This window comes from Doryrhamphus excisus, linkage group LG3 (genome assembly GCF_037039965.1).
Source record: "Doryrhamphus excisus strain RoL-2023G ecotype Guam linkage group LG3, RoL_Dexc_Guam_v1.1, whole genome shotgun sequence".
NCBI classification, from domain to species: Eukaryota; Metazoa; Chordata; class Actinopteri; order Syngnathiformes; family Syngnathidae; genus Doryrhamphus; species Doryrhamphus excisus.
The window spans coordinates 8,659,147-8,675,739 of record NC_136359.1 but is presented as its reverse complement, the minus strand read 5'-3'; the positions used below and the strand labels follow the sequence as shown (position 1 = coordinate 8,675,739).

The 16,593-nt window shown below is 44.2% G+C and overlaps 1 protein-coding gene across 2 annotated transcripts in view; it reads right to left on the bottom strand.

Moving 5' to 3' along the window:
- The window catches only part of dock8 (dedicator of cytokinesis 8), a 67,683-nt gene that overhangs the window by 16,143 nt on the left and 34,947 nt on the right, over positions 1–16,593 (bottom strand). The window contains exons 20-37 of one of the 2 annotated variants that reach the window (XM_058069549.2): positions 15,902–16,136; positions 15,653–15,814; positions 15,340–15,518; positions 15,043–15,135; positions 12,725–12,820; positions 11,689–11,838; positions 11,394–11,507; positions 11,108–11,263; positions 10,719–10,858; positions 10,472–10,635; positions 9,636–9,787; positions 8,088–8,270; positions 7,881–8,007; positions 7,257–7,344; positions 7,099–7,195; positions 4,664–4,798; positions 4,250–4,402; positions 904–1,163 (exon numbers count right to left, since the gene is read on the bottom strand). In XM_058069549.2, coding sequence (XP_057925532.2) covers positions 904–1,163; positions 4,250–4,402; positions 4,664–4,798; positions 7,099–7,195; positions 7,257–7,344; positions 7,881–8,007; positions 8,088–8,270; positions 9,636–9,787; positions 10,472–10,635; positions 10,719–10,858; positions 11,108–11,263; positions 11,394–11,507; positions 11,689–11,838; positions 12,725–12,820; positions 15,043–15,135; positions 15,340–15,518; positions 15,653–15,814; positions 15,902–16,136 — 2,684 coding nt within the window. The remainder of the gene's footprint in view (positions 1–903; positions 1,164–4,249; positions 4,403–4,663; positions 4,799–7,098; positions 7,196–7,256; positions 7,345–7,880; positions 8,008–8,087; positions 8,271–9,635; positions 9,788–10,471; positions 10,636–10,718; positions 10,859–11,107; positions 11,264–11,393; positions 11,508–11,688; positions 11,839–12,724; positions 12,821–15,042; positions 15,136–15,339; positions 15,519–15,652; positions 15,815–15,901; positions 16,137–16,593) is intronic. The other variant, XM_058069551.2, reaches the window with a different exon arrangement.

The window sequence follows — 16,593 nt, the reverse complement described above, 5'->3', positions numbered from 1 at the left end:
GGGTCACCTAGCTGTGAGACCTGTGTGCTAACCACTCAGCCCGTGCAGCCCGAGTATGGAACCAATTAACCACAATAAACAAGGAACAACGTTAATAATATACTATAATAATAATAATACTGCTGAAGCTTATTTTGCACTGAACAAGAAGTCATTGTGTGCACATCCTGTGTAACTAGTACTAGTCGTACTTTTTTCATTTGACATAGAAATGACCACTTTAGATTTAAAATTTTATGTTGAGGAAAACAGTCGACCATTTATGCTAAGAAAAAATCTAAAATGAATTCAAAATTCTGCACCCATATGCATGTTGCATTATCACACCAACCTGGAAAAAGAACCACTCAAATAAGACAATCAATGACAGACATGATGAGTGTATGAAAACTTGTGACAATTGCTGTCATTACCTGTAATTATACATACGTGACCAGCAAAGCACCACTTGAACGACTTATCTAAAAATTGCCTTTTTTGCAAAGCAGTGCATGTCTTCTTAAGAGACTACAATATGGAAACAATTTTCTTGTTAAAGGAATGGCTGCACGCACAACACAGCAATGCTTTTAAACTGAGTGAAGGTCTTTATAATACAAGTGATTCACTTTGTTTGCTGACATGTTCAATTGTGTGTCTGGAGACCAAATGCTTGGTGCCCACATGACCAACAAGTACGCGGCTGAGAACATGTATGTTCCTTTTGTCACCACCTCATACAAGACACCCTGTTTGCATTTGCATGTAAACAAAAGCAGCTCAGAGGGGAGCCAAACTGCTACCACATGGTTACCATGGCGAGCGGAGGCATACAGAGACACAACATGGACAAACCGCAGTGACATGAAGAAGAGAGACGTTTTTCCAAATTGACAAGAGTGTGTTTTCCATTGAGCTCCTCACCTGTACATGAGGTCCATGAGCATCTCGGGATCCTCCTGGAACTCTCTCATCTTCACCGTGTCCAAGAGAATGCTGTTAAGGTTCCTCAGAAGTTCATCCACCTGCAGGGGTAACTGTGTGTTCTGCATCTCGGCGTCCTCCTCTGCGTGAGCCAGGATGGTGCGGAGGGAACGTCTCAAGTGGTCCTCCTGGAAGTCCGAGGACTTGCCCACCAGGGAAGCCAGAGACATGGTTACTTGCATCTTCACTCTGGAGAAGTTCTGCTCAAGACACAGAGGAACAATCGTTTGAATCCAAGCTCTGAGGCTTGAAATCATAGCTTTGGCTACAAAGTGGGTGAAGTGTCTTGCCCCAGGGGCACAACACATGTGACTGGGTGGAGGTAGCGAGGATCCAGCTTTCCAGTTTCTGGACAACCTGCCACTACCTCCTATATCTATTATATAGCTCTCCCATAAAGATAAGCACTGCTCATCCAAATTGAAGGAGCCAGATGAGGTGTCTCAGGCATCTGGTCTGGATGCCTCGTGCCGGCATTTCTGACCGATTGGAGGCCTTGGGGAAGACACAGAACACGTTGAAGAGACCATGTCTTTCAACTGGCCTGGCAACACTTGGGATGCGCGGGAAGGAGCTGGACGAAGTCACTAGAGCGAGGGAGTTTCCCTGACGATCTTGGATAAGTGAAACGAGATGGATGGAAGAAATATCACTTTCATTGATTCATTCATTTTCTACCGCTTACCCTTACGAGGGTCGCCGGGAGTGCTGGAGCCTATCCCAGCTGTCTTCGGGCGAGAGGCGGGGTACACCCTGGACTGGCTGCCAGCCAATCACAGGGCACATATAGACAAACAACCATTCACACTCACATTCATACTTATGGACAATTTGGAGTCGCCAATTAACCTAGCATGTTTTTGGAATGTAAATTAACTACATGTAAATTAACTAAAACATTTCCCATTTGTACATCGTGCTGTATGCCGGGGCTCTATCCGTAACCTCTGGAAGAATGAGATTCATCTATCTGTCATAGTCCAGGCTGGGAAAACAAAAATGACGTAAAATGTGGCGTACAAATTGAATCAGCACCCGAAAGCATCATGATGATATTGAATCAGGAAGTGGAGCCTCGGCTGCCTGCCAATCTTGTATTGGGCTGATTATGTTGCATCCTCCGCTCAATGTTGTTAAGGCCTCATGGTGCGTGTGCTTGTCTCTTCATTCTTCACTCTACCTGTCAGCGACAACAGGACGACAAGCGGCCATGTGCGTGCTTTGGTGTGTGTGTGTGTGTGTGTGTGTGTGTGCCTGTACACGTGTCGAGCGCCATCTATCTCTAACATGAGCAGCAAAGCGGGAAATGATCTCCCATTAGCAGAGACATAATCACCCATGGATCATCTCTACGGCCCCATTCTGTTCAACTGAGCATGGAGCCTGAGCCTAACCACCCATCACTGCCCTCTAATGCACTAAAAATACATCAGTGTGTATGTGTGCTCAAAAGTGGGCTAAATAATACATTTGTCTTTCCCCCTTTTCCTACACTCAGTTTTTCAAGGCACAATAAAGAAAAACAAGAATTAGAAGAATGAGTGTAGTAATAGCATGTCCAATAAGAATGAGATATTGGGTTATATCGGTATTGGTTTTTCTGCCCTTAATGATGTCAGCGAAAGAGTGGTGAAGGACGTTGTGATCCCCGCAGCAACAAGCTTGCGAGGTAAGTACTATATCCAAAGTTTCCAATGCAATTTGCAATAACAGTAAGCAAAACATTGACGAGACAATGACATTAACACTGCATGTAGTTAGCCATGGATGCGGAGTCCGACATGATACAGTCCTCCCATTCCGTGTGGAAGTGGTAAACCTTTGGCTTCTTACTTTCTTAGATAACAACAAATAGGAAGCCAACAAGTCTGCTCATGAGCATATCAGTGATTAACTTATTTTAACTATTGTGCGACAGTTAAGAATTTAATGAATTAGTTAATTTGTTCCTTCAAACATTGTCTGTACAGCTAGTAAGGTATCTATGGTGGCCATACATAAACCCTGGAACAGATTATTTCTATTTCACTGGCCCCAAATGCACAATATGAGTGTGTAGGTGTGCTCAAAAGTAGGCTAAATGATAAATATTTGTCTTTCTGCAGACGTTTCCCCTCTCAAAGCTTCTCATTTCAGAGTTTCAAGCACAACCTGTGCAAAAAGGAAAAATATGTAAATAATAAATTCTGTTTGAGAGTGGCTGCTAAGCTAATTCCCATCACTGCAACCTCAATATAAACAAATATATGTTGAGGTGGAGAGGTGTGTGTGTGTGTTTAAGTGCCCTCCCGCCCCCAGAGCCTGCAGTCTGACTTTCATTAAAGTGTGCATACTGTAAACACAGGGACTATCAAACAAGCGCAGAAAATGATGGAAGATGGTCATATTGCACTTTCTTTGGAGCTTTTTAATTTTAGTGCAGACTGTTGGAGCTGGTTAAAAAAACTCCTCTATTTTCAACTAAGTTTTTAACTCCACCGTTAAACATTCATTCATTCATTCATTAATTTTCTACTGCTTTTCGTCACAAGGGGGGTTGCTGGAGCCTATCCCAGCTGTCTTCGGGCGAGAGGCGGGGTACACCCTGGACTGGTCGCCAGCCAATCACAGGGCACATATAGACAAACAACCATTCACTCTCACATTCATACCTATGGACAATTTGTCCCGAATTAACCTAGCATGTTTTTGGAATGTGGGAGGATTTTTATTTTTTTCTAAATTATTGGAGAGGACCAATTCATTGTTGGGAATTCTGTCTGTTGTATGGAATTGATGACTGATCAGTCAATCGATCCGTTAATCAATTAATCAAGGCAATATGTCACATTCCAAAAAGATAGGGAATGAATTCAACAAATACTGTCATTTTCATGAATGGATTCCATTGAGCAAGCCATCTTATGCCCATTGAATGTAAACACACGGACATTGAGGTGTGTCTGTCATTATTTAAAGGGGGCTAAGAATGTAAGGGGGCAGACAGTGACATATCTCTCTGCTCTCTATTCACAAGTACATCCTTCAGGAGAAACTTTCCGCAGAGAGCCCAAAATAGATACATATGGCAACGACATAAAAGCGGTAGAGAGGAAATGTGGGATAAGACGTGTGTGAGAGCAAGTATCAGGAGTCATTCCATGTGCACTTAAATTCAATTTCTTTGGTGGCCTCAGAGGTTTAAGATAAGGGTTCTGTGACACTTTTTTTTGTCTGGCTTTTAAAATACACAATGTCGCGCCAGTTCGGACAACATTTTTGTTGAGTTGTGTCGCTGTGCGCTTACGCTGGCATTGCTGTAGCTGTATCTCATGATGAGATAGAGGGTGGCACACGCCTGACTCCTGTTCTCGTCCACGGGGCTGCTGCAGTAGTGAAGCACCTTCTGGCACAGGTCGGCACACTGCTCGGCCTCCTCTTCGAAAAGAAGCTCGCCAAACTGCAGAAAAGACACATAAAGAAGTCGCAAATCAGCTTAAAAATTGAGTGCTACAACTTAACTTTCTGGTGGCAAACCAAAAGCCCTAATAAAGGGCTGCTAATGTTTCTTCAGCCATTATAACGTATGCGAGCAGGAACCCCCAAACCATGCAAGTATGCCCTCAAGTGCGCAAACAAAAAGGCAAACACACACATACACACACATACACATTTCTAATAAAGATATACAACCAGAAATCCCACACAAAATTTGCAGTACCTTGACAACAAGCGCCCTCAGTGTGCTGAATGTGTGCGAGAGGAACGTAGAGCTCTGGTTGCACGTGAGAGAATGGAGTAACACCTTCAACACCCCGCCAACCACGCTGTCCTTACAATCAGCCAATGGCACTGCCTATAACAAAGACACAGGGAAAATGAAAACATCCACATGAGCGAAATGGCAACAACAGGGGACATACTGGGAATTGACAGATTTGACCAAATTCATTCATTCATTTTCTACTGCTTATCCTCACGAGGGTCACGGGAATGCTGGAGCCTATCCCAGCTGTCTTCGGCGCACAGGCGAGAGGCGGGGTAGACCCTGGACTGGTCGCCAGCCAATCACAGGGCACATATAGACAAACAACCATTCACACTCACATTCATACCTATGGACAATTTGGAGTCGCCAATTAACCTAGCCTGTTTTTGGAATGTGGGAGGAAACCGGAGTACCCGGAGAAAACCCACGAATGCACGGGAGAACATGCAAACTCCACACACAGATGGCCGAGGGGGAAATTGTAAAATTACAGCGTTTTTTTGGAATTTTGCAAATTCTGAAATTTCTTCTCATAATTATGACTGCGAAAATATTTTAACTTTTTTTAACTTATCCTAATAACATTGTTTTCCGTAACCTAATTTCCCACAAACTACAACTATATTTTTTTGTTGTGTTTGCTTCTCATACATTCATTCAATCATTTTCTACCGTTTATTTAAAGGTCGCGGGGGTGCTGGAGCCTATCCCAGCTGTCACCAATTAACCCGGAGAAAACCCACTCATGCACGGGGAGAACATGCAAACTCCACACAGAGATTGAACTCGGGTTTCCTAGCTGTGTGGCCGGCGCGCTAACCACTTGCCCGCCATGCAGCTGATTTTGCCACGATCGGGGTTCACCCCCTCGTGACAGCTTCCTTAGTTTTTGTCTTTCCTCTCTGTTCCTCGTTCGTGCCCTTATTTTGTAGTCACTTCCTCTGTTGCTGTGTTCTGCTTTACGTTCCTTGCCATTTTTCTCCCGCACCTGTTTTTAATTTCCACACTCCCTATTTAGTTCAGGTGTGTGCTCGTTCATTGTCGTGTGTTGAGTTTACCTTGCTACTGCGCCATACAACTGCATAGCATTAATAAATATATTTTACCTGCATCTGGGTCCTAATCTCTGCATCCTGGGGTCGAACCACAAGGCTCACAAGCCGGACCGTGACAGATTTGACCAAATTGTAATTAAAAAAATCATAAAAATGCTATTGCCATCTACGGCGTGGGGTGGCTTGGCCTTTCTGGTGAGGATGCCTCCTGGACGCCTCTCTAGAGACACTTGACCGGTAGGGAAACCTCGGGGGAAACCCAGGAGCTGGACGGACCCATCGGCCAAGGAGAGGGAAGTCCTGAAATCCCATCTCTGAGAAGCCGGAGAAGTCAGATGGATGGGAATTGTTGCCGAACTTGGGTTTATCATGACATTTGATGCCCCTGCATTTTTTTTGTGTTACATTCATTATAAAAAGCGGGAATTTAGTTACGGAGCTAATTGAGAAAGTGATACATGGACCTCTTCAAGCTGTCCTCTTCATCATACACAACATTTTTGATTAAGCTGTGACCTTGTGGAGGCAACTGACTTGAGGTTAGTGCTGCTTGGCAAATCATCAGAGGCACCTCTCGCTTCCTATGGTGGAAACTGAAATTGGTCCCAATTTATCATTGCCCATCTGTCGCATATCTCTTATTCTGATTTGGGTACGTTTCCTTGGAAGAGTTAGTTCAACTGCCACCACAGTGTATTTTGGCAAAAAATGTTTGACTTCCTTTTTGATTTTAGACACAAATTCTTGATACCTTTTTTGTGTGTCCTGTTATAATAGACATGTCTGAATTTGGAACACTGATTGATTGGCTGGTAACAATTCAGAGTGCCTACTAATACACGGTCAATATAAAAACTGACCTAATGCCCAAACCAAAAACCATTGGAAGCACTCCATCTGGTACCATGGGGGCTGCAGGCCCAAAGGTTTAGTCAGGACAGAGCAGCCAGTCTCCACAGACCAGTTTTGTTTATCTTTCTTTTGTCTGGGGGCCAGACCATAAAATATAACTGATGCATACTTTCTTTTATTTATTGATTTTTTTTTTGCTCCTCTTTGTTTTTGTTCCAATGTGCATTCACCAATAAAGTGTTCAAACTGTGTATGAGGACTCATTTCAAGATGAGATTGCCAAGTCTCACATGTGTGGGCGGTTTATTTATATAGAAAGCTTTGCAGGCCGCCAATTCAGTGTGCTTTGCAGAAATAGAAGGATCATCCGTATTCAAACAGATGAAAAGTCACATTTGATGAAAATAATAAACGCTCATCCACTTTAGAAGTTCTCATCCTGCCGGCATCTATAGGTTTTGGAGGGGGGGGTTGTCTGACCTGTACGATGGTCTCCAGCAGGTCCAGGATTATGAGGTTTGCCTCTGTGGCCAAGTTTCCACTGATCAGAGCCTCCTGGTCCAACTCTGCCTTGGTCCTGGTGGGAGATGGGGTAAGTATATGTACATTCAGAAAGATTTGGAGATGTCAGGACTTACTTATCATGTCTGTCATTGGTCTGTCTCCACTGGGTGAGATCTTTCCTCCAGCGCAGGTTCTCTCTTTGGCCCATTGTTCTGTCCATTCCTGAGAAACAGAAGAGAACATCATAATGTAACCACAGAGTCTCCATGGTTGCCGGGTGCATGGCCTACAAAATCAAGTACAGGTCAATTAGTGCCTGTAGTGGCTGTAGGCAACCTACTGATGAAGTTTTTGTTATTAAGGCCACAAGATGGCAGTAGCACCATTTAAAATACAGTAGTCCCTCACTGCATCGCAGTTTGAACATCGCTCCCTCACATCGTCATTAATAAATGGTTGCTATGTGACTGTGGATGACCACAATCTATCCCATCTGGCATCATCCAGTTGATCATGATACACATATACATGCAATCTAATAGCCGTTCAGCAAAACAATCTGGTTGTGAGTAGAAGGTTAAAAAAGTGTAACTGGCAACTGTCCATTAAATAAAAAATAAAAAAACGCAACACTTTTTGGCCTTTGTGGCAGCAAAATGTCTAATTATGAGTGTACGTCATGCTGGAAATAATGCAAAAACATGGGGTTTTTACTACGATAAGCATGTGCACCCTGGCGGAGATGTTCATCACATTACCTCCGACTCGTTTCATCATCTCCCCGCGGGCGCCCATCCCTCTCAGCAGGGCTTCTTCCAGCTGAAGTTTAGCCTGATGAGATTTCTGCAAGGCCTGCGTGCTCACTTTGTCGCTGCTTTGGTGGCCCTATAAACACATAAAAATGTGTGGGTAAAACAGAATATATCGCCTCTTCGTTAACGTTAGCAGAAATGCGGAGAGCGGACCCTGTACTCAAAGCAGGACAAGCAGATAGTGAGGAGCTCCAGCAGCTTGTTGAGCAGGGAGGGAGGCATGTCCACAGTCCAGCGTTGAATCAGACTCTTGTCTGCGTTTTTCATCACCCAGAGGAAGCACACCAGCAGGTGGCGGCTGGTGTCTGCCGCCAAGGTGGCTATCGACTTCCCGTGCTGAGAAGGACACACAAGGCACATTCAAAGCTGAATTAGACTAGAACTTCATTACTTCATATTCTTGCAGTGGAAGCGCAGGAAAGCACAATTAGTGTAGTTGCTCTGCCAAGTGGAGGAAAGGGGTATTACAGTTGACTCATAAATTGTGGGAAATATTGCTCATGTTAGGATCTCAAGCTTGGTCCAGATCCACTGTGACCCTCAGAGACATGACTAAAAATAACATGAATACAATAGATACATTCTATTATGTTTTTGTTATTTATTTTCTTTAATTTTCTCATTGAACTTTTTCATCATATTCTTGCAATTTGTTTTTTTTAGTATTTTAACTTTTTCTTCATTTTTTTTATCATTTTGAATTACTTTTGCAGCACCATACAGATACACAATAAATCAATCTATTCCTTCCCTCCAGCTACTGATTTTCTACCACTTATTATTACATATAATATATAACTGTTTTGCCATATTAAAAAAAATAAAAAACAAATTGTAAATAATTTTTTAAAAAAGTATTCATTTACAAAAGAAAACCTAAGTCCCCGTCAGCAAAACAGTGATTGTTTTATATAATTTAGCCATCAATACAAAATTCAAACTCAAGCATTCACACGTGACTCGCACCTCACAAACATCGGCTCCTTCTTCCCCTCATCTTCATCAATGTGAAAATCTACTGCAGACTAATTCACCTTCATTCTCCTGATGATGAATTAGGAGCGGAGAAAAGGGCTACTGCTGTTTCACTTGCGTGGCAGCTCTGACAAATGTGGCCATTATCGCCACGGTGCTTTGGGTGTCCCAGCTCGAACCCTGCATTCTCACGGTGAGACCCACTGAGCGGAGCTTTTTGAGACGCAAACATTTTGCGGCTTACCATCAAATGTTGATCTGACAACATCGATGAGAAAAGTGACAAAAACATTGATCAGGAGTCCGGGGAGAAAGTGCTGGAGCTGCCATGTTTGGAACTATGATGGATATCAAGCCCAGAGCTCAGTTGTGAGAATGTCAGTTTTTCCACTGCTATGTATTCCATGCAAAAACATACCCGGGGGGTCACTTGAGTTCATTTCTTGGCCGAAAAAAAAACCAAGAATGTAGATGTTTAGATTTCAGGTGTTGCTGTCGCTACGACACATGATGGATGTGTTTGTTAAATTTGACAGCCCTCTTCACTTATGACAGCAATGGCTGCTCATAAAACATTCTCCACAGGTGTGTGTGTATGTGCTCTGGCAGCTAATCAATCTACCTCAGTGAACTCCACCTGAACACACACACACACACAAACACACGCTCACACATACATAAACGAACACCCAAAAACTGCCATCATCCTAATATTTCACTTTTTACCATGGATGCCATGGAAACAAGAACATTCCTCCCCAGTGTGTTGAAGGGGTTGCCGGCAATCGCCATGGCAACAGATTGATTGATGGGTGGTACGCTGTCAAGGTCATCCTCGAGTCCACCAGTTTTGTTCTTGGTGCCACGTGTGTCTGCCACTGTGGAGACACCGGGAGGGGGGGCGCTCAAATGAGTTAAAACTGAAGAGCATACAATGGTTAAATATCTGGCAAAAACATGAGGTACACTTGGGAGCTAATAGTAGAGTCACTAGTAGCATTCAATTTCCATTGACACTGTCAAAAGGTATATGTGACCACATTATAAAATAGCATATTGTGGTACGCATGAGGCTGTGAGCTCTTTATTTGACAGGAGCCAATCATGAGCTACGCACTCACAACAAGCTTGTCAACATATTGGAATACAGAGGAGGTCATTAGATATCACAGTTTAACAACATAACAGTCTGACTCACGGTGTCATCTTACGAACACAAAATTCCTTACACATCAACTTAACACTCCAAATGAATGCCTCTGGAATATATACAAACATGTACCAATACGAGTTTAAAATGGAAAAAAGTCCCAATAGACAATCATTTCATTGGTGTACAAACAGCATAGAAAATGCCAGAAGACCCTGAGCCCAGAGGGAGGCTGACATTGTTGCAGTACCCCCAATGAATGCCTTGCTCAGACATAATTTCTTACTTTTTCTATATTCTATTTTATTTAAAGATTATTTTAATCAAGAAAATAAATACATTTTAGATTTAAAAAACAAAACCTCAGTGTTCATATATTGCATTACAATTGAAGACATTAAATCACATATACCTGTGAAATCCAGGTAGTTGGTAGAGTCGATGATGATGGCCACCAGGGGGAGGTAGAGGGCGGCTACCTTAGCCCTGACCTCGGGCTTGATGCAGCGGTGGTCAAGATCATGAGAACACAGCAGGCTGAAGATGGCGTTGATAGCCTTCTTCTGGACCTTTCCTCTGGGGACACAGAGACAACTCGCACTTAACGTCACATGGCTTTACGACACCCGCACCGTCCTTTTCCTCTTTTTCTTCTGTACCCTTCTGACTCCATGTCAAGAGCGGCACTGAGCTCAGTCAGTAGCAGGCCGGTGAGGTAGTGCTGCTGCTTGAAGTCCTGAGAAAGCTCAAAGAGGCCCAAGATCCTTTGCTGCTCTTGGTAACTACATGAACCTGAGCTCTGGGTGGAGAGAGACATAACACATAACATATATAATAGCATGTAAATACAATATAGCATAATATACAAAGAAATACAGCATTTCGTTCATTTAAGGATAGTGAGGATAAGCGGCATAGAAGATGGATGGATACAAAAATACTATTCATTTATAAATCCATCCACCTACTACCGCTTATCCGAGATCAGGTTGCAGGGGCAGCGGCCCAAGCAGGGAGGCCTCACACAACGGTAGAGGACGTACAGTACCTGCGAGGAGATGGATGGGCACGGAGAGGATGGGGCAGAGGCGGGGCTGCTGAAAAAGAGGCTGAGGTTGAGGTAGTACTCGTGACTGCACAGGATTCGCAGGAACTCCAGGCGCATGCTGATCAGCGTTGGCATCGAAACGCTTTTAGCTGACATCTGGACCAGAGAAAAAAAACATTTTGACTTCAACCTTTCAGGACAAATGTAAGAGTTGCATCAGAAAAGCGTGCCTTTGCAAACATCATACTGCTCATATGGCGGTAGCCATGGAAGCCTCTTATGTTACCTGGTTGCAGTAGTTTTTCACCAGCTGAAAGACAAAGCCCCGGTCCATGAGAGACAGCAGGTCGTACAGGAAGAAGGCCAGACTGATGTTGACTTTCTCTGCTTGCTCCACCTCCTAAAACAAACAACCCATCAACAGATCAACAGATCAACAGGCGGCAATTAGCGGGCGGATCTCGCCCAGTGTCTCGCTTTACAATGCTGAACTCTTGAACCCAGCAAATGTCGAGGTATTGTTTGGCATGTGATGACAGGAAGCAGCGCTGGTTTGTGCACCCGACGTGCATTTGGCTCACCTTCTGTTGCTTGACAAGGATGGTGCAGATCTCAGCAGTGACCACGGAGACGATGGTCGTGATGTCGTCTTTAAATCGGTCTGAGAAGCGGCTTCTACGGGGGATGCTGTTCCTGTCTAGTTCGGACACGTGCTGGGCCATGCTCTTCACCTGTGGGAAGAGGACATGCATATTGTAAAATGCTCCAGTTAAAGCCTGGAGTCAGTCAACTGTAGTCGTCAGGTGCGCAGTCTACAAAAGCAAAGAACCACCAGGGTCTCTAATTAGCGCCAGATGAAAAAACACTGGCAATAACAGCTGTAGCTGCAGGCAGCCTCCTGATGTAGCTTTTTTAAATAACTCTACAAGATGCATGAGCTGCATTGGAAGTCACCAGCTTTCCTTTCCACTTTCTCATGCATTCCAGATCATTATTAAAGTTTAAATAAATTTTTTTATTAAATTTTTTTTATATGTAATTCCCTACATTTCTGGACAATTAGCGCCTGCTTACATTTAAAGCCCCAACCTCATTGCACTTAATTAGACCAGGGCTGCACGGCGACCTCACAGCTAGGAGACACGAGTTCAATTCCACCCTCGGCCATCTCTGTGCGGAGTTTGCATGTTCTCCCCGTGCATGCGTGGGTTTTCTCCGGGTACTCTGGTTTCCTCCCACATTCCAAAAACATGCTAGGTTGCTAATTGGTGACTCCAAATTGTCCATAGGTATGAATGTGAGTGTGAATGGTTTGTCTATATCTGCCCTGTGATTGGCTGGCCACCAGTCCAGGGTGTACCCCACCTCTCGTCCGGAGACAGCTGGGATAGGCTCCAGCACACCCGCGACCCTCGTGAGGACAAGGGGTAGAAAATGAATGAATGAATAATTGGACCATAATAATTAGTAGTTGTGCTGTAGATGACCACAATATATCCCGCTGGACATCCTCTCCATTTTCTGATGCATTTCAATAAGCAAAAACATGTCTTTTTTTTTAACGCTCATATTATTGTCATCCTTTCATGAGCCCCATGTGCAAATAAAAATACTGACCAGCAGCTCAAAAAAGAACCAGGCGTATTTGTATGCGTTCTCCCTGCAGACCCCGGTGCTGACCACCATCTGGAGGGCAAGCTCTTCATGAAACTGCTGCAAGAGACAAAAGACACATGTCAGCAAGACCGTGTAAATGTATTTTTGGCACTCCGGACAGAAAACAAGAGAGAAAATTTGTGTCACATTGCCCCCTTGTGGACATCAGACATTGTGACGGGTGTTCCCTTGGGAGGATTCTTAGTTAAAGTTTGTATCATAAATCAATGACATGATTACTGTATTATGTGAAGTTGTAAAGGGTCACAGAGGTTGGTCATTGTAAAATGGGATTACAATGATGCTACAATATAAACCTAGCTTGGCAGGCTATGTCCAATTACAATTATTATTCTTATATAATAATTATTAACATTTTACGGTTTTAATAATAATAATAATAATAGTAGTAGGGCGGCACGGTGGTCTAGGGGTTAGCGCGCAGACCTCACAGCTAGGAGACCAGGGTTCGATCCCACCCTCGGGCATCTCTGTGTGGAGTTTGCATGTTCTCCCCGTGCATGTGTGGGTTTTCTCCGGGTACTCCGGTTTCCTCCCACATTCCAAAAACATGCTAGGTTAATTGGCGACTCCAGATTGTCCAGATTGTGAATGGTTGTTTGTCTATACGTGCCCTGTGATTGGCTGGCGACCAGTCCAGGGTGTACCCCGCCTTACGCCCGAAGACAGCTGGGATAGGCTCCAGCACCCCTCGTGAGGAAAAAGCGGTAGAAAATGAATGAATAATAATAGTCTGTGGTGCTCTCAGATGGTCGGGAAGAGCATTCCACAGACTGGGACCAGCCGAGCAGAAGCCCATGCTTTGCTGCTTGGTTCTGGGGATTCTGCGTGAGGAGGTCTGGAGGAGGAGTTCCTTTAGGTAGGCTGGAGCGCCACTGTGTACACACTGGTGGGTGAGGAGAGCGATCTTATATTGAATCCTCAGTTCCACAGGGAGCTAGTGCAGTGATTCCAGGATGGAGGTGATATGATCGTATTTCCGCACCCTCATCAGGATCCTAGCAGCGCTGTTCTGGATGTATTGGGGCTTGTGAATGCTCTTGCTAGGGATCCCGATGAGGAGCGCATTACAATAATCCAGCCTGGAGGAGACAAAGGCGTGTACAGTTATATCGATATCGGTTATATCGAAGTACTGCTTATACTACTTATACTATTTTCATTTCCCAGCAAATTTCTAGTCTTTTATGATATAATTAGTTCCGTTAGTACGATACCCGGTTATTATGATAATCCGGTTACTACGATGCCCTTTTCATCTCCCGCCAGCCAATTTGGTCTGCTTATATCGATACAAAAGCAGCTTAAATCAATCTTTGCTTAAGGATTTCAATACCAAAAAAGAACACGGCGAACGGCTGCTTCCAGTCAACTTTATTTTTCACACTTCCACCACCAGAGCACAGCACACACACCGATTCCCGCACTTCCTGGTTCACAGGTCATGCTCAACCCGCCCCACATAGCTGGCCAAACACATGCCTGCAACAGAAGAACCAACTGACATAGCATACACACCTATTCCAACGAAGACACAAGCGTACAAATACATGTATTTAATTGTGTTGTATTCAGATATCTTTTTATTGCTTGTAATAATCACTGTTTTTCATATGTACATGCTGGCGTTTGTGGTTTCTCTCGTGTGTATAGATTCTATACACACGAGAGAAACCACGAACAGTTGGTTCTTCTGTTGCAGGCATGTGTTTGGCCAGCTATGTGGGGCGGGTTGAGCATGACCTGTGAACCAGGAAGTGCGGGAATCGGTGTGTGTGCTGTGCTCTGGTGGTGGAAGTGTGAAAAATAAAGTTGACTGGAAGCAGCCGTTTGCCGTGTTCTTTTTGGTATTGAAATCCTTAAGCAAAGATTGATTTAAGCTGCTTTTGTATCGATATAAGCAGACCAAATTGGCTGGCAATGAAAAGGGCATCGTAGTAACCGGCACATATAGACAAACAACCATTCACACTCACATTCATAACTATGGACAATTTGGAGTCACCACTTAACCTAGCATGTTTTTGGAATGTGGGAGGAAACCGGAGTACCCGGAGAAAACCCACGCATGCACGGGGAGAACATGCAAACTCCACACAGAGATGGCCGAGGGTGGGCTTTAAATTGTATATTACAACAAACTAATGTCCATTAGCAAATATACAATATATAAAATTAGTTTCTATTTAAAAAAAAACAAAGCAAGATAATTTTAGTTTAAAGCTAAGTAACCATAGCAACAATCCTACTGTTTGTACCTTTCTGCTGGACGGCCTGGTGCTTCCTGTGGAGTTCTGATGGCTGTTTGTATCCAATATGGTGGACATGCGACTGCCTGGGATGTTATGGCCCTAAGGAGAAGAATACATACGGGGGGGTCATTTCATCTCCAAAAAGGGGGGCGCTACAAAAAAATCTATACTAACATCAACAACACAAAAAAGCGGAACAACACCAGGAACTTAATCAATGTTCACATTTGGAACTGAACTATATATGAGAAAGGAAATGATCCCCTGTGGATATAAAGCGTGTATGAGAAGTCTTTTTAGTACCTTGGCAGCCAGGATATGCTTGACCTCGGCGTCCTCAGCAGGTGAGTGGGGCGCGGGAATGTCAGGGTTGCTGCTGCTGCGGATTCTGGACTGCAGAAGCATGTTGCCCACGCTGGCCGCCGAGGCTCGGCCCATGGTGCTGTAACGGCTCTCGGTGGAGGGCATCACGCCACTTGTACCTGTTGTCATTCACAGTAAAAGTCATAATAAGTCAATCATCATTATTAAAGTTGTAAAATGTAGTTGTAATGTAGATGTAATGTAAATGTAGAATCTGTATTCTACATATATCTGTATTATATATCAGTAGTACCATTTGGGATGTCTAGCGGGGGGTCAGGCAAACGGAACACCCAGTAAAGATAGGTTGCCAAGAGGCTGTTTCGGCCTTGCTGATCCCTGCTCAGCTCCTGACTGTGATGGAGACTGTTGACGATGGACACCACGGACTCAAAGGCTATCTGGGCCAGGTTGGCTGGAAGACAACACACACATCGAAACACGATAGAAGCCTCAGATGATGTCGTCAGACTGCGGTATCGTACCCTCCACAGAGACTCACCGGTCTGGCCAGCAATGACCATGGGCTGCATGATGAGGGTGAAAAGATTATCCAGCACCAGGTGGAGGAAGAGGACCAGCGGCTCCAAGCTGGATGATGACAGAGAAATGATGCTGAGTTTCAGCTCATGCTCCAGCTTGTTCTCTGGGATCTTCTCCTCTCGGACACGCAGCGGGAAGGTGGCCCCGCCTTCGAGAGCGTGACATAGGGTGAAGAAGCGCTCCAAGTGGTTGTCCTGGTATGCAAAACAAACACTTGGGATGAGGAACAGATGCAGAAAATACCTTGTGTTGTTTCTACAAAAGTATTGGGAATGTTTGCTTTATTTCAGTATGGGACAGTGTTTTTAATTTCTTTTCTTTTTTCGCTCATTCTCTGCCGCTGAATCCCTGTTCCACGCATTTATCACATCCAAAATCGACTACTGCAACAGTATTCTTTACGGTACACCATCCAAAACCCTCAACAAACTACAATATATTCAGAACTCAGCTGCTCGCCTCCTCACCTCCACCCGCTCCCGTGAACACATTACCCTGGTCCTTATAAATCCTCCACTGGCTTCTCATCACCTACAAAGCTCTCCACAATTTGACCCCATCCATACGTCACAGACCTCCTGCATCCACACAATTTCCTTCGCTCCTCAGACTCCAACCTCCTGGCACTCCCCTGTAAGACCAAGCTCCGAA